The 25298-nt window shown below is 42.7% G+C and overlaps 2 protein-coding genes across 4 annotated transcripts in view; both read left to right on the top strand.

The window, feature by feature from the left end:
- LOC146522439 (adenylate cyclase type 2) overlaps nucleotides 1-9976 on the top strand; it is a 24973-nt gene extending 14997 nt beyond the window's left edge. The window contains exons 17-27 of the mRNA XM_085155485.1: nucleotides 576-713; nucleotides 1749-1826; nucleotides 2144-2319; nucleotides 4059-4143; nucleotides 4251-4409; nucleotides 5826-5972; nucleotides 6089-6196; nucleotides 6408-6522; nucleotides 6755-6879; nucleotides 8135-9809; nucleotides 9912-9976. Coding sequence (XP_085011611.1) covers nucleotides 576-713; nucleotides 1749-1826; nucleotides 2144-2319; nucleotides 4059-4143; nucleotides 4251-4409; nucleotides 5826-5972; nucleotides 6089-6196; nucleotides 6408-6522; nucleotides 6755-6879; nucleotides 8135-8269 — 1266 coding nt within the window. The 3' untranslated portion in view covers nucleotides 8270-9809; nucleotides 9912-9976. The remainder of the gene's footprint in view (nucleotides 1-575; nucleotides 714-1748; nucleotides 1827-2143; nucleotides 2320-4058; nucleotides 4144-4250; nucleotides 4410-5825; nucleotides 5973-6088; nucleotides 6197-6407; nucleotides 6523-6754; nucleotides 6880-8134; nucleotides 9810-9911) is intronic.
- cyld3 (cylindromatosis (turban tumor syndrome) 3) lies at nucleotides 9711-25298 on the top strand. 3 transcript variants are annotated; one of them, XM_085155499.1, is made up of 17 exons: nucleotides 9711-9809; nucleotides 10047-10269; nucleotides 10759-10876; nucleotides 11221-11378; nucleotides 14126-14629; nucleotides 14826-14931; nucleotides 16080-16540; nucleotides 17955-18120; nucleotides 18274-18415; nucleotides 19447-19569; nucleotides 20022-20113; nucleotides 21343-21406; nucleotides 22771-22969; nucleotides 23058-23166; nucleotides 23252-23370; nucleotides 23794-24001; nucleotides 24085-25298. In XM_085155499.1, exons 2-17 carry the CDS (start codon nucleotides 10102-10104, stop codon nucleotides 24267-24269), a joined length of 2922 nt encoding a protein of 973 aa, XP_085011625.1. In that variant the 5' UTR covers nucleotides 9711-9809; nucleotides 10047-10101; the 3' UTR covers nucleotides 24270-25298. The 3 variants fall into 3 exon arrangements, with proteins under 3 accessions (XP_085011625.1, XP_085011623.1, XP_085011624.1); XM_085155497.1 differs by having other exon boundaries at nucleotides 14826-14979; XM_085155498.1 differs by lacking the exon at nucleotides 9711-9809 and adding an exon at nucleotides 9864-9976 and having other exon boundaries at nucleotides 14826-14979.

The raw sequence follows: 25298 nt of genomic DNA, 5'->3' as shown, positions 1-25298 counted from the left end.
GCTGTGTTTAATACATATCAACAGGTGATCCGCCTTTTATCGACAGTCCAGGTTTCAGTGTCAGTGGTTCTTCAAATGAAGAGAAAACACGCGTACGTGCACCTGCGGTGTGAACGGTCCAGGTTCAGGGTTGACTGACGGCTCCAGAGGAACACACAGGAGCTTTTGCACATTTAGTCCTGCATTTTTTATTTTTAATACAAGACAAAAGCAAAGAAAACAATGAAAACCAAGCCATGCACACCCCCAATCTTATACCAACTCTCATAAATGCCTGAATGTAAAAATATTTCTTTGCTTTTAATAGAAACGCTCGCTGAGACACATTTAACACGCCTCTGTCCATCTCCTCAGTCCGTTTTTGCACAAGAGTATCCCTTCACTTTTACCGAGTGTTATCAACGTTATCATCTCACTTTAATTCTGAAAAGAGCAGCGATTTGAATTAATTAATTTAATTAAGTAGTGCTTCACAGTTTGAATGAAAAGTGCAAACGTCTCAATATGCAGACACTTGTTTAAATAGCTTTATTAAGATAGGTGACGTAATGAGCATTTTTTTTATTGTTTCACAGAAATGGCGTTCCAAGATGCCGGTGGGTGTCCAGTGGATATCTGGGCTATCCCGCGGCGTCGCCACCAGGGCTGTGCTGCGGTTGTTTGTGATCATTATCTGTGTGCTCATCATTCTGCTGATGGCCATGCTCAACCTTGTAAGTTCCTTCATCGGTCGTTCTGCCAGTAATGTCTCAGAGTAAAAAACAACTCTCTTTTTGTTTCATTTTTATTTTTTTTTTTTTTAAAGTGCTCTTGACCAACAGTTCTCCAGGCTTTCTGAAGTTCTTTCAAAGTTGGACATCGGGTGCTTTTTCGTTCATTTTCAGTCCAGTTGTTTTACTATAAGAGGAAATTTTCTGTTTTCTACTAGCAGCTGGTCGTAATAAACACATTTGTTCCCATTTCTTCAGTTGAATCTATTAAAAATGTGAAAGATGACTCAGTCTGACAGACTTAAAAATTGTGTTTTTGTATCAACAAGGTTATTGACAAAGAGCTGAAAACTTGCTATATCTCATTATGAGTGTTACCTTTTTTAAGGACACACTGGACGCCAGCAGATGACCATCATCTGAAAGTAATGTCCTTAGAGAAAAAGTCTGCCAATCTACTTTTCTCTGCATATTTCAGAGTGGCCTTTTATTGTGGGCAGTCTAAGGCACACCTGTGCAATATTCATGCTGTCTAATCAGCACCTTGACATGCCACACCTGTGAGGTGGGCAAGTTCTCACTAACACAGATTTAGACAGATTTGTGAACAGTATTTGATAGTAATGGGTCTTTTGTGTCTGTAGAAAAGGTTTCAGATCTTTAAGTTCAGCCCATGAAAAATGGGAGCAAAAACAAAAGTGTTGTGTTTATATTTTTGTTCAGTGTAGAAACAGTATCAGCCATGGATCGGCCTCCCCAGACCTCTCCCAGATCTCAACATATGCCCTATATAATGTATTTCAAAGCATGTTTGCATCTGTTTCAGTAAATAACTGCAATTATTTCCTATATTCCTCACAAAATAAAAAGAAATTAGGGGTGACTCAAGACTTTGGCACAGCATAGCGTTTAGCTATAAATTCATTCATAACAAAACAGTTTATGGCTAAATAATTATTGATCTTTTGTAGATTAACTAAATGGGCCTCTTTACTCTGTTATATCTCATTTACTGTTTTAAATTTAAATTTCTTGCAGCACTTCCTCCCTGGAAATAACTGCACCAGCATAGCCAACAACACAGAGTGGGAAAGTTTGAAACTCCAAACGCTGCCTGTGAGTAAATAAATGCTTCACTGCGCCTTTATTACATGTTAAATAATGTACTTTATCATTTCTTTGGGGCAGTATGATAGTTTGTTAGATTTCTTAATAACATTGTTATTTATAGATCTATGTGACTTGTTTTTTTGTCTCTGCACAGACTTGAACATTGCTAAAATACTTGACATTTAGCTCCTACATTTCTGAAAGATATTTGGCCAAGAGAGCTACATAGCTGCTTGAACATTTCACTCGAAGTATTCTAAGTCACGCCTAACCTGTTGTACTCACATATTTCTCCTGCTACCTCCCTCTGTCCAAACATGCAGTATTACCTGTACTGCTGCCTGCTGGCCATGCTGGGAGTGATTGTTTTCACCAGGACGTGCATGTCTGTGAAAACACTGCTGCTCACGCTGGCTGTCGTGGTTTACCTCGCCCTCTTCCTCTATGTTTTCGAGTCAAGATCAACCTGCCTCATCGAACTGTTTTATAATGGTTCCAAGTGAGTACATTTCACTTCTCCACATATGGAAAAAGCCAACACTGATAAACAAGCAAAGCACTCGCCTCATTCTCCACATTTCCCAGAGCAATGGTTAAAATAACTTTGCAAGGTTCAAGTCCTCCAATATCTCATGTTTGTAGCAGATTTTAATAAATAGATTTCAAAAGACACTATGGCATCGGTTGATACCATAGTGAAAAAAAAAAATCTCGAATGAGTTTGAATCTTAACCTCAAGGTCAATCTCAGGTTTTCAGAAAATGCTGTGAACACGATGACTGGAGAAGGAACGATTTTCAAATAACAGGACATGAGGGGTGGTGGTTAGTATTTTTAAATGTTGGCAACCAAATTTAAGCTGTAAATGTGATTTTAAAGACAGAACTTTTCCTCTTATGTTAAACTTTTCATGATAAATCAAGCTGCAACTAATATCTACATGTGTTTTCATGTGTCTTTTTCAGGCTTTTTGTGTTAATAAAAAGCCAAAAATGAAAGACAAGTGTAACTGTATTTTACTAACACCCCCCAGCCCCACCACCACCACCCTCCCCTCCACAATAAGAATAGTCTAAGCAGAGAAGCCCAGACCTCCCTCAACCCCCAGGCTGCCTCCTCTAGTCTCAGTTTATCCCAGTCAAATACCTGAACCACCTCAACCGCCTCCTTTTATGTGGAGTATTGGGTCTACTCTGAGCCCCTGAGCTCCTAACTCTGAGGCTACGTCCACACTCGCCCGGATAGATTTGAAAATCCACACTAGCGTTTTCAGTCATTTTCACAGAGTTGTGCGTCCACATTGAAACGGCTGAAAAGGCTTACATTCCAGTACAGCGCATGCGCAAAAGCGAGTGAGGATTAAAGAATTTGAAGAAAAGCTATCCGGAGCATGTGCAAACTGATGTTAATCTTTTTTAGGGCTGTCAAAATTGAGAGCAATCAAAACAACTGCTGTGTAATGCCCTTTGCTATTGTTGCTTAATTGGTCACATGACGGCATCACATGACTAAAATGTGTCATCGTTTTAGAAAGTCTCCATTTTCGAGTGTCCACATTGCGACGGGACAGCTCCGTTTTCAAATGTATGTGTTTTCGTGAGCGTTTTCGAAATGCTCAATGTCAATGTGGACGGGAGGCCAAAACTGAGAGAAAACGATGCGTTTTCAAATGAAAACCAATTAGTGTGGACGTAGCCTAAGTCCTCCACCCTTTTCCAGTTGAGAAGCATGACCTTTTTGAAAAAAAAAAGGTAAACACATCACCAGGATAAGCCTTTGATTTTGGTTTATAATTGATCGGACACAAATCAGCCGCTCCACTTTAGAAGTGTGCTGTTAATCTTTAATAGGGGGGGTCTTAATTATCCACTTCAGCTTTAAGCTATTTGTTTTAGAACAGCACTGAATGTGGACGAGCCTCCACAGGAAGCAAAAGTGTGCAGGGAGAGGGTGTAGGAGATGAGGTGGATCTGGGCCATAGTGTGCTTTGCCAAGCCAAAGTGTTGGATTTCCTACTCTTTGTCTACCTCTGAGAGTCCAGATTGTGAATCCTGGTCTGGAGTTTCACATCAGCATTACTTATTCATCGGCTTTCTATAGAATGAGGCGCGCCTGGGGGCGCCGGCCGCATCGGCTGTGTGTGATACAAGACACTGGTCTTTGAACATATATGTAATGGAAACATGTTAGAAGCCTGTACGGTTCTACATATAATAACATGCATGGGATTTTCCACAGGCCCGGAGTCCTGAAGGACCCTCAAATCATGTCTGGGATTTGGCTGTCCATCTTTTACGTTGTATGCATCATACTGGCCAGACAGGTGAGTGTGTGTGTTTGTGTGTCCGTGTGCAAGAAGTTCTTTAACAAAGGAAATGCCGTGCATGTCACATCCGGGTTTAAACCAATGCTTCTTCGCTTCTCTCTCAGGATGAGCTGAGCTGCCGTGTAGATTTCCTGCTGGAGCGCTGTTTCAAGACAGAGAGAGATGAGATGGAGACCATGGAGAACGTCAACAAGCTCCTCCTGCAGAACGTCTTGCCACTTCACGTCGCCTCTTTCTTCGTGGGCAAAAACATCAATAACCAGGTAAGTAAGACATTCCCAAGGTGCACAGCTTCTGTCCTTTATCTGTTCAATACAGATCCAGTTGGAAACAAGCCTGATATTCATATTTATCTTCCACTGTGTGACATTCCGAGGAATTTAATGAGGAAATATGAAAGTGGGCGTGTAAGGATCATTTGCAGCACCACATTTTTGTCCTTGGAGCTTTGCATGATTCACAGTTCAAAATAATTCGTATTTATCAAGAACTGCTCGATTGAGGCAAAAATCAATTATCCTGTTTGATTATTTGGTACAATTGAACATAGATTTAAGGAATATTTTTAACAAACCGGCACGGTGGTACAGTGGTTAGCGATTTAGCCACACAGGAAGAAGGTCCTGGGTTTAAATCCACCATCTGGTCTTTCTATGTGTGGAGCTTGCATGTTCTTCCCGTGTCTGTGTGGATTCTCTCCGGGTTCCTGCTACAGTGTAAAGCATGCAGGTAGTGGGCTGAGGTGGTTCCGAAAGCAGCCATTGGTGTGAATGGTTGTCCATCTCTCTATATTAGCTCTGTGACAGGTTGGTGTACCCTTCCTCTCACCCTGTGGCAGCTTGGATAGGCTTCGGCCACCCACCTGCAGCCCTAAATTGGATAAATGACAGAAGATGGATGGATTGATGGGGGAAAAAAACTTTATTTGAAAGCCAAAAAGAGAATAAATGTGATCTGAACCGAATTTCATCTGGATGTGTTGACAAAATAAAAATCCTGGAGTCACTGGAAGGTTTAAATCTAGTCGGTTGCACACCCCTATATTTGTCTTTTATCGGGCTTTGGTGCAGCTCCTCAGTTCATCCTCTATCAAAGACAAGCTGCTTTATCTCTGCCTTTAAGCCAGTTTTCTTCTGATTGGCTGTCCCCTGCAAACAGAAGGTTTGTGAACGATAGGTGGGTGGGGCATTCTTGGCTGAGATGGCCATATTACGGTTGTCCACTCTGTTTGACATCATACAGTGAAAGAGTAGACGACAATCTCAAAAACAGTGCTTAGAGTGGTTTTAATTCTCATGGCCTTTACTTGTACATACTCTGACCTCGTGTGAATTATTGGTTAACAGCACATATTTGACAGGAAATAAAGGGAAAAAAGTTTCTGCTTCATATATTTTTCTTACTATTTGTACCACCTCAATCATTCAGTCAGCCATATTTGAGAGTAGTTAGTCTGAAAACACTGTGGAGGGAAAAAAATCAATGATTTTTGGATGTTGAGTGAGTTGAGTGTTGGCACCAACACGTTAGTTTCGAGTTATGAAACCTTTTTGGAGTTTCACGTGCAAAAAGCAGCAGAACAGGTTTGACTTTTGAAGGCTCCTGCATGCAAATTGGATGAAAATAGGCTTATGCTGAAATTATCTTTTTAATCATAATTTTATTTTACATCCTTTCAGGACCTGTACAGTCAGTCATATGACTGCGTGTGCGTGTTGTTTGCATCGGTGCCTCAGTTCAAGGAGTTTTACAACGAGACGAGCGAAAACAACGACGGCCTGGAGTGTTTGCGATTCCTCAACGAAATCATATCAGACTTCGATGAGGTATGAGGAAGCCGACGGTGTGAAGTCCTGCTGCTGTCAGCACCAGCCTGCTGGAACATTTAGTCTTTTCTGCCTCTTTCTCACTCTCTCTTCCTCTTTGTGTCTCTTTCACGCAGCTTCTTTCAAAGCCCAAGTTCTCCTCGGTGGAGAAGATTAAGACCATCGGCAGCACCTACATGGCCGCTGCAGGGCTGACACAGTTGGCTCCGGGGGATGAAAGAAAGGTTTGTGACCCTGAAGTCACAGCTTTAGGTTATCACCGTGCTGCAGGTCATTACCTGCAGGTTGCACACAGAATGACTGACATACTCAGGAAAAGAATTTGGATTTGCAAATCCAGGCTTGCAAAGCTGTCTTCTGGTCTACTTTTAAAGTGTAAACAAACTGCACACGCTCCCTCTGACTGAATACTGTGATCTCTGGCTCCCCCTACAGAAATTTGACATGTCCTACAGCCACGTGCGCTCCATGGTGGAGTTCGCCATCGCTTTGATGGCCAAACTAGAAAACATCAACAAACACTCTTTTAACAGCTTTAAATTGAGGATTGGTGAGTCTCTGCAGAAGAATAATGCAGATGTTACAGATTATTTATAGTCTGGTTATTTATTGTTATTTTCAGAGTCGAATCAGAAGTTGCATGATGTCTGTTTATTTTTCATTTTTATAAACAGCTAAATGATTTAAAGAAAGACAACAAGGGTGCATGGATGGTGCTGATCTGACCTCCTCAGACAGTCTTGATAACCCTGAAATAACTTCTGTCTGCTGTTCACCTTCAGGGATCAACCACGGCCCAGTGATTGCAGGAGTCATCGGAGCCCATAAACCTCAGTATGATATTTGGGGGAACTCTGTTAACGTGGCCAGCAGGATGGAGAGTACAGGAGTACTGGACAAGATCCAGGTCAGTTTTGTTTTTTGGAATATATCCTGAGTCTGTTTCTCTCACCAGTGTTTGATGGATTTGGTGTAACAAGCCTATAATATGATAATAAAATATTGTATGGTGGTTTATTGATGTTTGTAAAGGCATTAATGCATTATTAAAGGATGCCAGTCTGATGAAAGTTTCAATATTGTTCAGTAAGATAAGATAAACTTTATTTACTGACTCTCAAAGGTTAGGAAAGTCGTTTACAGCAGCTACAAATCAAACACGACCTAAAATAGCTTATAGAAGAAGAACAAAATATATAGCTCAATAAAATAACATAAGGACACAATATGACAAAACAAATATTTCAAGGTAAAATTAAGTTCTATTAGATAGAAAGAAAATCTAATAAAATTTTAATGGAGACTATTTTTGTTGTGTTTTTTAGGGGTATTTTTAGTTTTCTGGTAAGAATGCCACACAACAACACTACAATAAATGTAAGAAATCAATGGTTTTCTAGGCCTGCAACTTCTTCCTTTGTCCAGTTTCCTCAGTATTTTAAGGACATCCCGCTCATCAGGCTGAGATATGCCAAGTTTTCAGCTAATCGCTCACTGTGAATCACCTTGTTGGTCCAAAAACACTATTTCATGTATGTCAAGCTGCCATGTGCTGGTTGTGTGAAGCAGGCAAGAGAGGACTCAAGCGCAGACTCAGAGGCAAATAATAAATTTTTTAAGTTAATAATAATGTATTGCAGAACATCAGACAATGCAAAACTAACTAAAACTGGAATGTACAAGTAACTAAACAGGCAGGTAGGCAGAACACACAGCAGGGAATGAGGGAGACGCAACACTGGACAGAGGGAGACAGAGGCTTAAATACACAGTACAACGACGAGGGAACAGAAAACACATGGGAACACAGCTGAGACAAATTAGACATGACGAGACCAGGGAAGCTAAACTAAGCACACTGAACATGGAACATAAGACCTTCACAATAAAACAGGAAATGAAGGAATGCAAGACTGACACACGAGTTTGACAGAGGAGTGGAGGAACGGCAGACGAAGGGGGGACATGACGGGCTGGGGGAAACGTAGAGTGGAACTCCAGAAAAACAAGACACGAGAGGGAATGGTTCTCGTTACAATAAGGTCTTGACGTCTACTCCCCTCATCATTGGTCGCTTTTCTGTTGCCTCAGGTGTGGTAGCTTAAAGGTGCCTGGAGAGACATATAACCTAACTCTTTTTATTGTCATTTTCTGGCTCGCAGGTGACCGAGGAGACGTCCCAGATGGTCCAGACTGTGGGATACGGCGTCACTCTCAGAGGAAAAGTGAATGTGAAGGGGAAGGGGGAGCTCACCACCTACTTTGTTAACACGGATCACACGTCTCCTGATTTCTGATCAAGCCTTTACTGCAGGCCACGGCCCAGACACAAGCTGCAGGTGCTTGTTGTTTGTCTGTAGCAGCCAAGCTCACACTTGCATGACTCATTCTGGGGTTTTCTTTTTTTCTTTTTCCACACGGAGAAACACAATCAGTGTGAAGGACTTAAAATAAAACACCACTGTATGTTCAGCCAGGCCGGCAGTCATTATAGAGACCTGCACGGCCTCTGTGTGATGTAACGGCAAAGGTCAACACCCGGCAATCATTCACATTCACCGAAGAGAAGCCACCTCAGACTGGTCAAAGGAAGGCGCACAACTGCAAGCAAGCAACCAAAAGCAGGGAGCTTTCCACGCATGCTGCCTACTGTTTCTGTACTGTATCTGTGTTTCATGTGAAACTGCTGCAGACACTTTTCATTGTATTATTATGAAAACATTAAATGAAATATGGGTTTTTTGGTACATTGGTCGTGGCTGAATCACACAATACTCGTGTATGAAGTTATAAGGTACCAAAGATCACTGCTGTTATATGAAGGATCATATAGGATTTACATTTAGAGGATTTTATTTTAGATTATTTATGTTTTTCACTACAGACATTTAGGTTTTAGCTCAGATATCTTTACATTTTTCACTTTTGTTTTTTTTTACTGTATTGCTGCATTTGCTGTCTTCTGATATAATGACTAGTCATTGAAGGAAAAACACTGGCACTGCTCATAACTTTAGCTACGCCCGTGAAAAGGGTTTATATGTGCAGCTGGAAACAGGTTTGGTAATATTTTTGCTTTAACCTGAGGGAATCACAAGCTGTTCCATGGGATAGGAAAGAAAAATATTTGTGTAAAATATATTTATTTTTGTGATTTTTTTTTAGTATTATTGTTATCTCTAACCTGTGGTTTTATTGTGAAATTCTGAAAAAAATAAGGACTGGCTGGTCATATGTCCTCACTGCTGGAGCCAGAGAGATTTAATAAAACCATATAACTCTGAAATATGATTTATTTATCGAGTGTGGCCCCATAGCTGTCATTAATTATGCTGTAAAACATCAGAATATCAGTATAATTACGCCATTAAAAAAGAGTCACATGATGCACATTTGGAAATTTTGCACTTTAAAAAGACTTATTTTATGTTTTAAAGGATCCTATTCTGATTGTGCTCAGAATATTTCTTCGTCTTCTTTTTTTGGATGTGTATTTCTGTGTAAGTTGAAGAATTCACTCTATTTATAAGCTAATAAAAAATTACAAAAAAAAAACACACGTGTCTCTGTGGTGTGTGTGTGTGTGTGTGGAAGCTTCCTACGTGCATCAGTGAGCACTTTAACAAGAACTGTGGAATTTCCCCCTTTGCCTAACATGGTAACGCCCACAAGTGCTCTGATTGGTCTACGCTCCTCCCTCGGTTATGGCTTCTAACTTGCTATTGGCCCCCGCCGGTGTCAGTCAGCCCGCTTCCTGTTTCACAGTATGGTTTGTTATTGCAGCGAAGCTCCTTTAAATGTGAGGGGAAATGTTGACGGTCGGAGCCCATGAAGTTGGTGAGTTTCTGATAGACGCCTACGAAACTAACCGTGTGTCTTTGTCGGTTGAGAAAATGACGGAAAGTTAGCCTTTTGTCATTTCTTTTGACAAACCTTCAGTTTGAACGCCAGTGAGGAAAATTTAAACGTTACCTGCCGCTGCTGCCACTTGGCCCGACAAACAGGTTGTTTCTTCTTCTTTTTTTAAACCCTCTTTACGTATCTTTTAATTAACTATTCTTCTCAAATTTTTAGAAAAATGAAGGGGTTAATTCGACTGTGAACCAGCCACACTTCACACACACGTAAGATGTCAGGGGCCCATGAGCAGATCAGGAAGCGCCGCCCCCCAAAAACGTTTTTGATCTCGACCGACATAAAGGTGCGCGACCAGCTGGAAGGTACCATTTCGCTACAGCGGGGGTTCATCTGCCAGGAGCAAGATTTGGATAGAAAAGGGGACAGCCCCTGGGTTAAGGTATTAACATATATTTGCATTCACAGATTTACACAAGATTTGACACATAGAGGAACTTGTTGTGTAGTGCTAGGAGGAGAGTCTGAAAGGTGCTACCATTTGTCAGCGTTAACTTTACTAATACAAGCTGTTTTTATTTCTCTTACTTACTTAGAATGATTAAAATTAATTAACATTGGTGGAGTAATCTTGAGTATTTTGTGATAATATTTCAAAAAGACTTTTGAAGTGGTGTTTTTGTGCAATCTTAGTTAATTATATACATTATGCATCACTTGGGTGGCCCATGTCTTATGTTGCTCCTAACACATTCACTATGTTGCACTTCAGATTCAAGCATCCACCAGCCGCTGCTGAGTTCCTGCTTTTAAAATTGTCAGAGTTAAATTTCCTGTTCTTTTGTTCTTAATTTTTCTTTCATACTCCACACCACCATCCCTCCTCTCCTTGTTTCTTTCTCCCACATGTGTTTTTCCTCTTTTCCTGCAGGTGTTGGACAATGACTTCATGGGAAAAATAGACAGGAGAGTCTTAATTGATGTCCCAACTGACCTCACTGGCTTGCTGGAGGCTGTTACAGATCCAGAGGCTCGACTAAAACTTCTAAGTAAGAAGCAAAATACTGCAGATTTTACAGCTGCTTACTTACTTACTAAAATGTGCTCGAAGCTTGATTTAACTCACTTTCTAAGGAGAGAGAGTTCAGATTTGTGTCTCTTAAGTGCTGCCAGTTACTCATAAGCTGCCCTGTTTTTACTGCACACTGTGCACACAGTAATGGCTGTTTATCGCAGTAATTGTAGAGCACACTGAAGCTTTTCTCTATTATAAGTACATTTATGGCCTGAAATATGACCAAAAACTGTCCCAGAGGATGTTAATCAAATGTAATTAGAAGTTTGTAATCTGCTAATTATTTGTTTGTTTGTTGTATTGTTCTGTGTTTTTCAGACCAGCCTGGGAAGCTGCAGCAGTTGGCTTCTCTGCCGTCTGACTCCCCGCTGTGGGTCCAAATAGGTCAGCAGGATGAGCTGGCAGAGGCAGAGCTGAAGTACATCGGGCCCTTGACCAGAGGAAGCAGCGCTGTGTATTTTGGAGTCCAACTCAAGGTTGGCTTAATCATTGGATTGTTTGAATTTTCAAATATTTAAAGTTGCTTTAATCAGCAGTTTGAACTACTTATATGCGTTGCATGGTATAGCTGATACTGTTGAACCTGCTTTGCGGTTTCTCTCACTACCTACAATACCTGTTCGTTACCAAACCTGGGCAAAAAAAGATGGCAGCTAAAGAGCCAGAGTATAAAATCATCGCTAAAAGAAGAGACTTCCCGGGATCTTTTTTTGACTCATTACCCAGAAGCTTCACACGATCAGTGCTGATATTGCTCTGTGGGTGCTAGCTGTACACCAGTCAGCTACACTGTTAAAACCACCCTCCACAGCAGAATATTTACAGTTATGGTCAGAAGTTTACATCCACTCTTCACTGGAATGAATGTCAGGGTAATTTTGGACTCATAATTATATCTTTCAGTTGTTCTTTTTCCAGGGTGGGATAATTGTACAGCATACATCTTTAATGACTTAAAAAAAAAACAAGAATTGGGTGCACAAGTTTTAAAAAATGTTTGGATTTTCTCTAATATGCACATTGTCAAAAGTATAAATACAGGCTCAAATATATACATACGCCCCACTAATATATAGTTAAGGATCGCTTTGCAAGTTGCACCATGACCAGACTCTATTGGCAGCCATCAGCAAGCTTCTGGCATTATTCTGGTTGAATGATTGGCCACTGTTCTGGCAGAATTGGCAGAGTTTATTTAAACTTGTTGGTTTCCTGGCAAAGGCCCAGCTTTTAATCGTAGTTCATAGATTTTCATTAGGGTTGAGGTGAGAGATTTGGGAATGCCATTCAAGAAGCTCAGTGTGAGCTTCATTCATCCATTCCAGTTTTAATGTGTGTTTGGGAACATTGTCCTGATGACACCCAACTATGTCCAACTTTCAACTGTCCAGCTGTTTTGAGGGGAAGTTGAAAAATTTGGAGGGAGTCCTCCTTCATTATTCCATCCACTTAGGACAATGTATCAGTATCACAGTATCACATGGCAGTAAAACAGCCTTAGAGCATGATGCTATCACCACCATGCTTTACAGTTGTTACAGTGTTCTTTGGTTTGAATGCCTGACTATAAAAAAAGTTCCCCATTTCAATCACGCTTGAAGGTGTTAGTTATGGAGCTGGGGCTTCTTTCTTGGTCAGCAACCCTCTCAGTGCATTGTTAGGTCAAGCTGTCTTCACTGTGGACAGAAGCACTGGTCATGCAGCAGTTTCCACTCCATGTCAGGCTTGAGCCTTGGTGGCTCCTAAACATCCCGACCAATTTCCTTCCATCAGAGGTTTCTTGTTTTGTTTTTTTGTTTTCCATCTTCTTCCAGACATTGGCAAAATGGTGACACATCTGAAATCCTTGTACTTAAGTACAGGAAGAAATTAAATTAGAAATGAATGGGGTTTTTTTAAAAACCTATTTGGAAAATATCCATTTTGAATGCTGGTTATACATGTTGTCCATTGACTGTATTTTCCTCACATCAGATTACATAAAATAACCACTGGATCCTCACCCCTGTGTGTGAAATCAACCCACAGATATTTATAAAAATCCTTCCTAATGTTGTTCAAGTTGCCCCTGTGCTGCCAAACTATCTGCAGACCCTTGGGATGTGAACCTCTGGGAGTGTCCTATACCTTCGGCAGTGTGGTGTTGGCAGCTGATTCTTTGTGTCCTAAAGGTTGTTGTTGTTGGGTGAGGCCTCCATGGATAAGGTTCGTTCAAGCAATGCTTGATCAGGCTGCGATCTGGGCAGTTTGGACCTTGTTCATCTGACAAACGCTGTCACAGCATGAGGCGCCAGGTTGCCAGGTTCTGGAAGAGCTTCTTCCCACAGGCAGTCAGGATTGTGTACTCATTTTAAATACACATAATCATGCACTACAGACACACAATCCTATAATTGTTTGTATACATGAAAACACACAGTCATCCTCCACAATGCTTCCTTTTTAACTGTTGCTTGCTTGTGCAATAGTTCTGTTTGCATAACTTTAGTTTAATATTCATCAGTACAGACATTCACATATGATGACCAACCTTCATTGCTGTTGTGCTGTGTTTTCATATTTGTAAAGCTGTTGAGTCCACTGTGCAGTCCTCGTGTCTGCTGCAGTAAAGTTGACTCTGACTTTGACTTGTAGCTAACTAATATGAAATATGACAAAAAGATACAGGTATCAGAAATACAAATAAAAACTAGATGTGTACTCACTAAAATAAAACAATAATACACATGAACGCTCTTCAGATAATTATGTCAACCTGTGTGAGGAGGCTTTGGGGTGACTTTAACTCAAGTGTTTATGTTGTAGTACTTGTTATTAGTTTCTTAAATGTGTTCTATTGAACATTTCAATACAATAAAAGCTAAAATGAACAGGGTGAATCCATGTTGGAGACTAACCAAAGCTACATTTATCTGAAAAGAAACATTTGGAAGTTGATAAAAATAAATAATGTAACTCATTAATTCACACTTTTCCTACAGTTTGCTGTCCTGATGGGGAGGCTGCTGCCATCAGGGAGTGCCATTGCCAACAATAATCAGTGGCTGGCACAATCATCACAATTACTGCATACATAAAGCTCCAAGGTTTGCGAGCATAAAGCTGCACCAAAATATCCGGGGAATCAAATCATAGGTTTATATACAAACCACAGATGTAGGAACTGAGTTGCTGTGTCACTTGCAGTGTAACTATGTTAACTGTGTGTGTAATTGTCCTCCAGGGCTCAGCGGTGGGTAGGGGAAAAAGCAACGGCACTTACAAAGGCCAGAGGTTATTCACCTGCCCCGAAGCTTGCGCCCTCTTTGTCCCAGCCAGTCACATCAGGCCCCGCCAGTGGTCCAGCAGCTCAGAGGGACACCAGCGACCCCGCGAGCGAGAACACCACCGCAGCAGCAACGGTCACCATAGCAGCAATGGCCGCCCAAACCATTTTCAGCTGCCGCCCCAGCAGCAGCAGCATCAGCACAGTCGTCACATTAGTTTCCACCAGCATCCACCCAACAGCTCTTCTCAGGTGTCCCCCTTTAGCATCCTTCCACGAACTGCAGACTCGGCACCCATCACAGCTCAAAACCATGCCCGAGGCCCTGCGTCACCCCCGCTGTTTCGCCCTGGTCAGCGTGTGTGTTTCCCCCTGGATGACAAAGTCTGTGCAGGGGAAGTAGTGTTTTGTGGGCCCCTGCCAGGCCGGGCCTCATCAGGAATGTACGTGGGAGCCATCCTGGTCAGTATGACCCATGAGAGAGAGAAGATGTTTGTTTGTTTGTTTGTTTGTTTGTTTGTTTTGTTTTTTGTAGAAAATAGGACATGTTTTAACTGTTAGCAAAAAATATTTTCCCTCGCTTTGACGGTCTTATACAATGTAATGGTGAAGCCGTTCTATTTGCATTTAATGTTTGACTCTGTGTTATGTACATTAGGACACTCCTGATGGTAACTGGGACGGGACTTACAAAGGAGAGAAGCTCTGCCACATCCCTTCAATCCTTTATGGAGCCCTGGTGTCAGTCAACAAGGTTTCCTTAGGTAAAGCAGCTGTTTACACTCAGAAGGTTCAGGCCTCAGTTATTTCAGGTAACTCAACAAATTTAGATTTTAAACTTTAGATTTTAATCACTCTTCTTAACATAAATTGACTTCTATTTATGTTAAATTTATGTAATTTCTTTGTGGCTTTTTCAGCACTGCTTCCATTTTTAGATTCTGTGGCTGAGTCAGAAACGCAAACAAAAAACCCTGTATTACACCTGACTTTGTTAACTTTTACAAACTATGCAAATCTAGCTTTTTTTCTTTCCCTACAGAAAGTAAGTCATTACAATACTTGTATTACTTTTGTGTTACCTGCATCACATCAACCATATAAACCTTGGGCCTACATAACCACACAGTATCTTAAGGGGGATTCTTTTCATTGGTTTACTAAGACACGTTTAAACTGTTTACATGCAGTGATGAAATAATTTTGCTTTTCCCTCCTCATAAACTGAAGTCACCAAGAGGGAAAAGACAAGTGCCTCTTTTCTGTCCACCTAACGTGCACAGATCGACCTGGCAGCAGTTCTGGTTTCTTCCTGTTAAAAGGGAGTTTCTCTTTCCCACTTTTGCCAAAGCTCTTGCTCGGAGGGGGTTATATGATTGTTGGGGTTTTCTCTGTATTATTGTAGGCTCTTTCACTTGCAATATTGTTTTTGTGATTTGGCACTATATGAATAAATATGGAATTAAAATGAACTGTGAGTCAATACACTTCCTAAAATGAAACAAAGCTCGATAAGTCGCTGTCTTTTTTCTTTATGCTAGAAGAGCTAGAAAGCAGCAAATGACAACTTTGAAGGAGGCACTTACCAAGTTTACATCAAATTGTGAAGTGTTTTTGCTTGTAATGGGTCACTTGCCACATTTTTTTGACCTCACCTTTTTATAAACATCTTGCAGAAAAGAAACAATTAACACCAACAATCACCAAGTAAAAGCAATACAGAGATGTGTAAATGAACCAAATGAAAACGCAGTCAAAACAAGGAATTGTGTTTTGTCATAAGGGCTGAGTGGACGTGAATGAGGGCTATGTGGACACAACTGTGTTTACACCTGAGCTTTGTAGAGACGAAGCGTTGCAGGAGCATAACAGTAAAAATAAACATCTAACATCTTCACTTCTGCGTCCTCAGAACCAAAGTCCCATCGAACCAACCCCACTCAGAAATCTTCCAGAACCATCCTGAAGGTGGCACTCCCTCCAGTTACTAAATCAGTCCCTGTATCGCCGCCTGCCTCTGCTCCAAAGATAGCCCTGATGCCCCCAATCAAACCAGCACTTAAATCTCCCCCTCTGCCTCTGCCAAAACCCGCTCAGAAACCCGGGCTTCCTCCCCCTCCTCCTCTACCTCCTCCCAAACCGCAAGGCCTGACAGTCGGCCAGCAGCAGCACACCAATGGCACTCACGGACCCGCCTCACCGCTGAGGGCTCCGGGTAACAGTGACAACGCAGCAGAGAATGGAGAGGTAGGATCGGGCAGCAATCTGGAAGTCGGGTCGATGGTTGAAGTGAATGATCCGCCGCTGTTTGGAGTTATCCGCTGGATTGGATGGATAAACGGGATTTCAGAGCCAGTGGCAGGAATCGAACTGGTAAGGACAGTTTGTGCCTCAGTTTTTATGACTTTAATGAGATTGTACACTCATACAGAGTTTTCTACTTCAGTTTTTTACTTCCCAGACGGATTGAAAGCAGGTGCCACTTATAACTGAATCATTGTTTTCTTATGCCGGTAAAGTCGTGTTAGCATTATTATTTAAACAAAAATGGGTTATTTCCATCACCACATTTGTCACCACATATCCTTTTTCATTATTACACAATCTTCCTGTTAACTTTTATGAGGGCAACGGAAAAGGAAGCCACAGTTTGTTTACACTTAAGAAGATCATTCACTCTTTGTTAAAAGATACCTTTCATACCAAGCATTCATGTTTCTGCATGTTCTCTTTTCAAAGAGACTGTTGGCGGTTCTTGTGGATTGATTCCTGATAAAGTCTTGCCTGTTCTTGATCCTGTTCTGTTCTGCTGGCCGCAGGTGGTCTGAGAAGCCTCTGCAGAAGTGCTTTAATGCTGCGTTTTTGGAGGACAGCTCCTATTACATAAATACTCTGTATATATTATTCTTGTCACTTGATCCATGACCTCAGCAAATTTTTACCTGGCGGGTTCATGGGCCCAGTCTTTAGTTCAGAGTTTGAATTACTACATGATGTCCATTTTGTAAATTATCGTCCCATTAAGAGTGAAATAGGTCAAACAAAGCAGGGTTTGAGTTGCTGAACTCGCGGATTCAAAAGAGGAAATACAAATGTGTGACATCACAATACCTACACATGCACAGAAAAGAAGATAGATGAAGGCATCAGGAACTCAACTACTTAGCCCCCTGCACTTGAAGTTGCAGTATGTTGCTCACTGTCTGTGGTATCTGGTGGTCATGTGACTATGAATCACTCCAAGTATAGATTAGCTTAAGGTTATAGAGATAGATCTGCTATGTAGGAGTCTGTGGGGACTGACTCATCCTGAGAGACAGCCTCAAGTGGGCATTAGAGGTACTGCAGTTTTTGGCACTTGTGCTGTGGTTTCACCTTTTTCTTACAGAGGTTACGGCTTCAGCTACATTAATTGTTTGTTTGTTTTTTAATCTATAGCAGTTGTAATGGCGCATCAAGCATCAGAACAGAAACTGATTTCTTCCAGTATATTGTTCCAGTGGATTCATTTTTACCATCAACAGCTGAATCAAATACTTTGTTACAGCAGCAGAGGAAACTTGGAGTTTGATGTGTGGGCTCTAGACACAAATATGCCGCATATCACACAGGGGGGTGATATGAGCCCCAGAGGGAGGATGTCTTTGATTTGCAAGGCAGGTCAGTACGTAGGGCTCAGGCTGCCTGCCTGAAGCAGGTCACAGGTTTCACTCCATTAGTTTAATGACCTTCTACCATACTGGTTTGCACTAGGCTAATAAATTCCCACCCTCTGTGTGTGTTTCAGGAACAGGAGCTGTCTGCTGGAACGGATGGCAGTTACCTCGGGGAGCGTCACTTTCGTTGCCCGGCCAACAAGGGGCTTTTCGTAAAGCTTCGCAACTGTAGACGGGACTCCAGATTCCCCGCCCCCGAGATGCCTGTCAATCAAGTGGAGCGATGCAACTCTATAGGTAAAGTAGGCTGTAATCTGACACAAGGCCACGCCAGCACCCCGCCGTCAATGCTCTCTGTTTCATTTTTGCATACGTGCTGATGATCGCTGTTAAAGCAGCATTTATGACGCTCTGATATCTAATACCATCTTCTGTGTCTGTGGCTGCCAGCCTTTGCAGAGTGGGGCAGTGAGCGCGTGGAGGAGCACACTCCTCCTGTGGAGGGGGATGAGGCCCGGGAGCTCTACCAGGGCTGGAAGAAAGGCATCCAGGGTCACCTCAACTCCTGCTACCTGGATGCCACGCTGTTCAGGTAACACCTGAGACATTAGTTACTCTCCTACATCTCATAGAAAGAAAACTGTTGGTGTAAATATGTTGTTTTGACAAAAGCTGGTTATATACCAGATCTTTCAGATAGTTCACAAAAAGGCTGATAATGAATGTGTTTTGTCACTGTGATCTACAGCAGACATGCTGTGCCTCTGCTGTGTATACTGTTACAATACTGTACATACAATACAATACAATACATATTAAATGTGACCATTAGAAGTGAAGCATGTGACAGGCTTATTTCTGCTGCTGGATGAGGAAGAGAGTAGATATGAGTAAGACTGTCATCTCACAACTCCGCCCACTTGGAAACCAGTGACTTAGAGGAAGGTCAGCAGTCTAAAACTGCTACCTTCAGTTGAACATATCGAAAGCAAAGACATGAAAGTGCACTCGCATATGATGTCACATGTCCGACTGTGGAATATGTTCAGTGTTATAAATATCTTGGAGCAGTTATTGTGAAGCTGTGTGCAAGAATGTTTGAGAAGGCTTCTTTGCTTCCACGTTGATAAAAACAATGATGATTTTATTTTATTGCGCTTTTACTGAATCGTTCTTATCTTTTTCTTCTTGGTGTCCTGGTTTGGATATTTCCATGTAAAGAACAGAATATCGCTCAGTCAAATGGTGAAGTGGTCTAACAGGCTGATTAGTGAAGCACAGCTGAACCCAAGCATCCCTGCACGCCAGACAGTTACAGCGGTTCACTGGTTCGATTTTTTTGCATAGAGTTTCAGTTTCCTCCTTCTGGACAAAGATATCTGGTTTAAAAAAAGCTTTGTTTATGCAGCCGTCACGCAGATAAACAAATTATAGCTTTGCCAGTTTTGTGGGCTATATATTTGTTGCATTGAGAGTGTGCACGTGAGGATGGATGACTCACCACTGCTGAACAAATCTACCTACAGGTAGAAATGAAGGAGCCTGGCATGAAATGAGGGGCTGCACCAAGATTCCACCCAGCTGCTTGTTTTATACCCCACCTGTGTGCTTTTGTCTCCACAGTCTGTTTTCCTGCTGCAGTTCAGCTGACTGTGTGTTATTCTGGCCCACCGACCCTGAAACCGACCAGAGCTCCAGTCAGGCTCAGGACCTTCTACGCTGCGACATTGTCAACCCACTGCGGAGGTCTGTGCTGTTGTCACTGCTCATTGTTTGGTTAAAATGAACCCGGGAGGTCTGATGGAAGGGACTGTTGTGCCCATTTCCTGTCTCTTTACTATCAGTTTCTGTTGTCACCATCTCTACAACAAAAACTGAAGTTTCTCTAGTGACCACATGAGACTGGCTTTAAAACACTGGGTCAGTGGCCATGGTTATCTGATAACAGTACTAACACTACTGCTACTTATCCAGAATAGTGACCTTTGGATTAAACTTCACATGCTTGATACCAGTGTTCTGTTTGTGGTCGTTAAACACAAATGTCATTCTAATAGGAAGCCCAAAAGGTTGCAGTCATTAAACACCACATGTTCACGTGTCGCTAGAATGGGCTGAAGCGCTCATAACTTTACATTCACATTCTTGTTATCTGTGAGACGTGTCTGAGGCGTTCCTGTGCTGCCGTGTTTTTAAAGGTACGGCTATGTGTGTGCCAGTAAGACAATGGCGTTGAGGCGACTGCTGGAAGCTGCGAACAGTGATATGGGCTTCACCAACCAGGAGAAAGGTATGCAAGTGTTCTCCTCCACCAGGGACTGTGCTGCAAACATAGTTAAAGACTTTGAGGAATGCTGTCATACCTCTCTTGTCAAAGGAGCTTGCAAAGAAAAGCGTCTGGACTTCTTTAAGTTACTTGAAGACGTTTCACCTCTCATCCGAGAGGCTTCTTCAGTTCTAAGGTCAAATGGTGGAGAGTCCCAGATATAAACCTGGTGGGAGTGTCCCCCCACAGAGGGACAAAAGGACCCCCTGATGATCCTCTAATCGCCTGAGCCAAGGTGTGGAACTGGGTGTGGGTCCCAATCAGCCAGAGTTTCTGGTGAGTTCATTGTGAAACCTGGCCCCACCTTATCATGCGAATTCCTGAGGTCAGATGGCCCAGGGTGTGAGAGGGCGTTAAGGCGTCTGGGAAGGGATCTCAAAACTGGATTATAGATGGCAGAGAGTTGGTGTCGTAAACCACCGCCTCTGTTCAAAGATGGTCGCTCACAGTGGACATAGATGGCTTCTTTCACTCCTCTTTCAAACCATCTGTCCTCTCTGTCCAAAATGTGAACATTGGCATCCTCGAAGGAGTGTCCTCTATCCTTAAGATGCAGATGGACTGCTGAATCTTGTCCTGTGGAGGTGGCTCTTCTGTGTTGTGCCATGCGCTTGTGAAGTGGCTGTTTGGTCTCTCCAATGTAGAGGTCTGGGCATTCCTCGCTGCACTGTACAGCATACACCACATTGTTAAGTCTGTGTTTTGGCGTTTTGTCTTTCGGGTGAAACTGTTTCTGTGCCATCTTTGAACAGAGGCGGTGGATTACGACACCAACTCTCTGCCATCTATAATCCAGTTTTGAGATCCCTTCCCAGACGCCTTAACACCCTCTCACACCCTGGGCCATCTGACCTCAGGAATTCGCATGATAAGGTGGGGCCAGGTTTCACAATGAACTCACCCGAAACTCTGGCTGATTGGGACCCACACCCAGTTCCACACCTTGGCTCAGGCGATTAGAGGATCATCAGGGGGTCCTTTTGTCCCTCTGTGGGGGGACACTCCCACCAGGTTTATATCTGGGACTCTCCACCATTTGACCTTAGAACTGAAGAAGCCTCTTGGATGAGAGGTGAAACGTCTTCAAGTAACTTAAAGAAGTCCAGACGCTTTTCTTTGCAAGCTCCTTTGACTACGATGACCTGGATGACTGAGAACCTTCACAGTCATACCTCTCTTGTTCTTTCTGTCAGATCCTGAAGAATTTCTCAACAAGCTTTTCCAGCTTCTCCGAGTCGAGCCGCTTCTCAAGATCAGGTAATGTTGCCGACACTTCCTGTTTTTTCTTTTCTTTTTGTCTGCATGGATGGTGTAAAGTAGGACAGTTTCTCACTAGACTGTTGTTCCTGCACACAGTCATTATCACACACACACACACGCAGGTTAGCTGTTGCATCGACGTGGTTGGAAGTTGAATTTGGATGACATTTTTCCAACACAACCGCTCTTCTACATTTCATGCATTCCTCTGTGAGAACACAACCTGCCGCCAGTTCACTTTTGTTCAAAGGTTATGGAAATATTTGCCTGGTTGTTGTTTGTTGTTGTTGTTGAAGTTCACACTGTCTAAATCTAACTAAAGGAAAAGGGACTTCCAGCCTGGAGGTCAAACAGACTGTGGCTCTTCCTAAAACTATTTGACTTGCCTCTTGTGTCTATAGTGTCCCTGTGAAGACTACGTTCAGTGTTTTCATGCTTGTCCATGTTGTTATTTGCTTAGAGCTCCATGAAGTGTTTCACCTTCCTTTTATGTACTTCAGTGACTCAACGGATCTCAAACTTGACCTCTGACCTTGACTTCAAGGTCACTGTTATTCAAACTTGCCAGTGTTTTTTAATAGATGCACCTGTTTTATGAATTTGAAAGTCCTGTGTTGCACTGATCTTGAGTTATCGTGACCACGCTGCCCGCCCACCTGTCTATCGTTGGCAGGGTAATGACAATACCCCATCAGTCTTTTATAGCTGAAGGGTAAAAATGGCTGCAGGTCCTAAAGAGTTAATGCAATACTGTCATTGAACCCCTTGAATTAAAGCTGAAAATTGGCTCACATCTTGTTTGATTTAAAGTCTACTGTGAAGGCGTGCAGAGACAAAAACTAGAAGGAAAATTGTTATTATCCAAATATTTATGGATAACTATATGCTTACACAGCCAAGCATCAAAGGTGGTCATTGTTGTAATGCCTCCTCTGTCAGTGTTTTAGGATTGTACCCGGTGGCTTCGATCTGGTGTTAAACAAGGTCTCGAGGGAAACAATAACAAAGCAACACTAAACGAGACATGATCCACAGTGCAGCCAGAGGGCAGCATAATTAGACAGCTAGATCTCACAAGCTTGGCTTGCAGACTGCATTTAAAAACCGTACACACACATGCTGGTATTTCATTGATAAAGCCTAAAGCATAGACGTGTTGGATGGTCTGTACCACACAGAAAACCACATGCTTCAGGAGGTAATATTTGTTTATAAATTCCACAACAATGTATCGAACGTTAAAGGTTTAGCAGTTAAAGGTCAAATTCAGTAGCTCAAGTTAGAGGAGCTGAGGCTTGATCATCACCTAAATCTTGAGCTCATTCTACATATTTAATTTCCTGCCTTCTTCCTCTCCTCAGATCGATGTCTCAGCAGCCACAGGAGTGTCACCTCTATCAGCTCTTCCCTCCTGCCCTTCCCCCCTCTCCCTCCTCGCCCGAGTCTCTCCCCCCAGTCAACTCCCCGATCCCCCTCTCCTCAGCGTCATCCATGAGGGTCGCCAGCGTCCAGACCCTGCTGGAGTCCTCCTTCCTCCACTCCGGCCTCAAGTTTGTTGAGGTGGTAGAAATAAGCCAGAGATTTCACATCAATATGAGTAAAAAGGAGTTGCTATATTTTCTTATGTGTGGCTTGATGTGCCCACCAGGCTCCCTCTTGCCTCTTGCTGCTCATGCCGAGGTTCGGGAAAGACTTCAAAATGTTTGACGCCATCTTGCCGACCCTCAGCCTGGACATCACAGACCTGCTGGATGACAGTAAGGACGATCACAGGGAGTGATTTGTTCCTGCTCATTGAAGATTTGAATTAGCTTAAGTTTTATGTTCTCCTTTCTCTTGCAGCTCTGAGGCAGTGTACTATCTGTCAGGCTGTAGCCGAGTGGGAGTGTCTGCAGTGTTATGATGATGTAGACATCACTCCTGGACATCTGAAACAGTACTGCAAGACCTGCAACGTTCAGGTAGCCCTTCACTGCTTCAGGTTTATAGAGACATGCACCAAAGAGCCTCTGCTTTAAAGATGGAATCGTCTGCAGCAGTCCAGCTTAATTCAGCCCAGTGTTGTGGTTTTCTGGATCGCTGATACTCTGTAGACTCGCTCGGTACTCTGTACATGATACCAGATCAGATTAAGATTGTACCCTGTACTGAAAGTTGGCTGCCAAATAAGCACTCTTATTTTGTAAGTGTCTTACTCTGCACTAAATATCAGATATGTTTATAACTGTAACTGCTGGATGCTGCTGCTTGCTCCTAACATAATCTCAGCACTCCACTCTGTCATCCAAGTATGGGCACTTGTGATTCAGTGGTTGGCTTCATGGTAGCTGCTGCCTTCTTTTATATACAGTCTGTGTTTTTTACTCATTGACTTTGATCACCAGGTCCACAGTCACAGGAAACGAGCATCCCACAGCCCGGTGAAGATTGGCGTCCCCGGGGAACAGTGGACAGGCCCCCTGCACTGCACGCGACAGCGAATGTCTCTCTTCGCTGTGACGTGCATCGAGACCAGCCATTACGTGAGCTTCGTCAAGAACGGGCCCCTCGACACCGACTGGCTGTTTTTCGACAGCATGGCGGATCGGGAAGGTGAAACTCAAACACGATAACCGAATCTTACATTCAGCCAGCGAGGAGCACGCGCTCATGTTTCTCCATGTGCTCTCACACAGGTGGAGAGAACGGCTTCAACATCCCCCAAGTGAAGGCTTGTCCTGAGGTGGGCCGCTACCTGAGCTTGTCAGAGGAGGAGCTGAGCAGAGTGGACCCCAGCTCCTTGAGGGAGGCTGCGCGTCGCCTTCTCTGCGACTCGTACATGTGCCTGTACCACAGCCCCGAGCTCAGCCTGTACAAGTGACACGGACACTCAGCACAGACGTGCAGACTGAAGTGGACGTGTTGTCCTCAGGTTCTTCACTTCGCACAGCTGTCCGAATAAAATGTTGCACTTCAGAATATCAGGTGTAACATGAAATCTGCCTTATTCTCACCATGACCAGCATTTTTTTTTATTACTCCCTCCTGTGAAGTGGGGTTAGAGACTGAAGTTCCCAGTGAGACGGGAATGTTGAGGTGCAGCTTCTTTTCTTTGTGAGTAATGTTAGACACACAAACTGGCCTTCATGTACAGACCCAGGAGGTTTTTTGCAACAGAAACTTTGCTCATCACCAGGAACACTCTCCAGTCTTGGTTGCCCGCAGCTTCACACACTCAGAGATGTAAAAATAGCAGATGTAGCAGCAAGAGTCCAAAGGTTTTTAAGAAGATGGTATAAAACAGCAAAGGTTAAGCTGGTTGACATTTGTTTTACATCTGTAGGTCTGTTATTGGGGCTAATATTTTGGGTCATCCATGTTTAAAACTGCTTAAATGCCAAACTGCTGCAGATTTATGGCACGGCCTTAATGTTCACATTTTCTGTATATCAGGAGTTGCAGTTTGTCTACAAACAAGATGCACTTTAAACTCTTTCGGGAAGTGTTGCCTAGTAAAGGACGACGAGTGGTGAGGGTCTGAGAATAAACCACCGTCCATCCAGAAAACAGTCAGCCATACTTCCACACTTCTACTGTGCCTGTTGAACAAAGAGCCTTATGTTTAGGTAAAGAGCTGTGTACACTTGCCAACCTGCTGGTGAGCTTACCTGTGCCTTAATGATGCTCTCATACTGTATGAAACCACTGTGCCTGTAACATGTAACACTTGTACTCTGCACAGTTCAGTTTGCACTGCTTTATTTACACGTCAGTTCATCTGTATATAATAGCATTCCCTGTAACTGACAGCACAGATTGCACATCGATGTTTAAACTGTTAGATTGCTTACAGGTTCTTTAATGCAATCCAGCTACACGCAATGAGATTAAAGATTTGACATTGTTCCTA

The sequence above is a fragment of the Neolamprologus multifasciatus genome, chromosome 3, assembly GCF_963576455.1.
Source record: "Neolamprologus multifasciatus chromosome 3, fNeoMul1.2, whole genome shotgun sequence".
Classification (NCBI taxonomy): Eukaryota; Metazoa; Chordata; class Actinopteri; order Cichliformes; family Cichlidae; genus Neolamprologus; species Neolamprologus multifasciatus.
The sequence above is the reverse complement of the archived record's forward strand: the minus strand, read 5'-3'. Positions and strand labels throughout refer to the sequence as shown.

What these genes read in the sequence shown, in the direction of transcription:
- cyld3 (XM_085155497.1), top strand. Translation starts at nt 10,102, where the DNA reads ATGTCAGGGGCCCATGAGCAGATCAGGAAGCGCCGCCCCCCAAAAACG. An exon ending in TGTACGTGGGAGCCATCCTG is followed by an intron (nt 14,630 to 14,825) that starts GTCAGTATGACC and finishes TATGTACATTAG; the next exon opens with GACACTCCTGATGGTAACTG. An exon ending in GGAGCGATGCAACTCTATAG is followed by an intron (nt 18,121 to 18,273) that starts GTAAAGTAGGCT and finishes TGTGGCTGCCAG; the next exon opens with CCTTTGCAGAGTGGGGCAGT.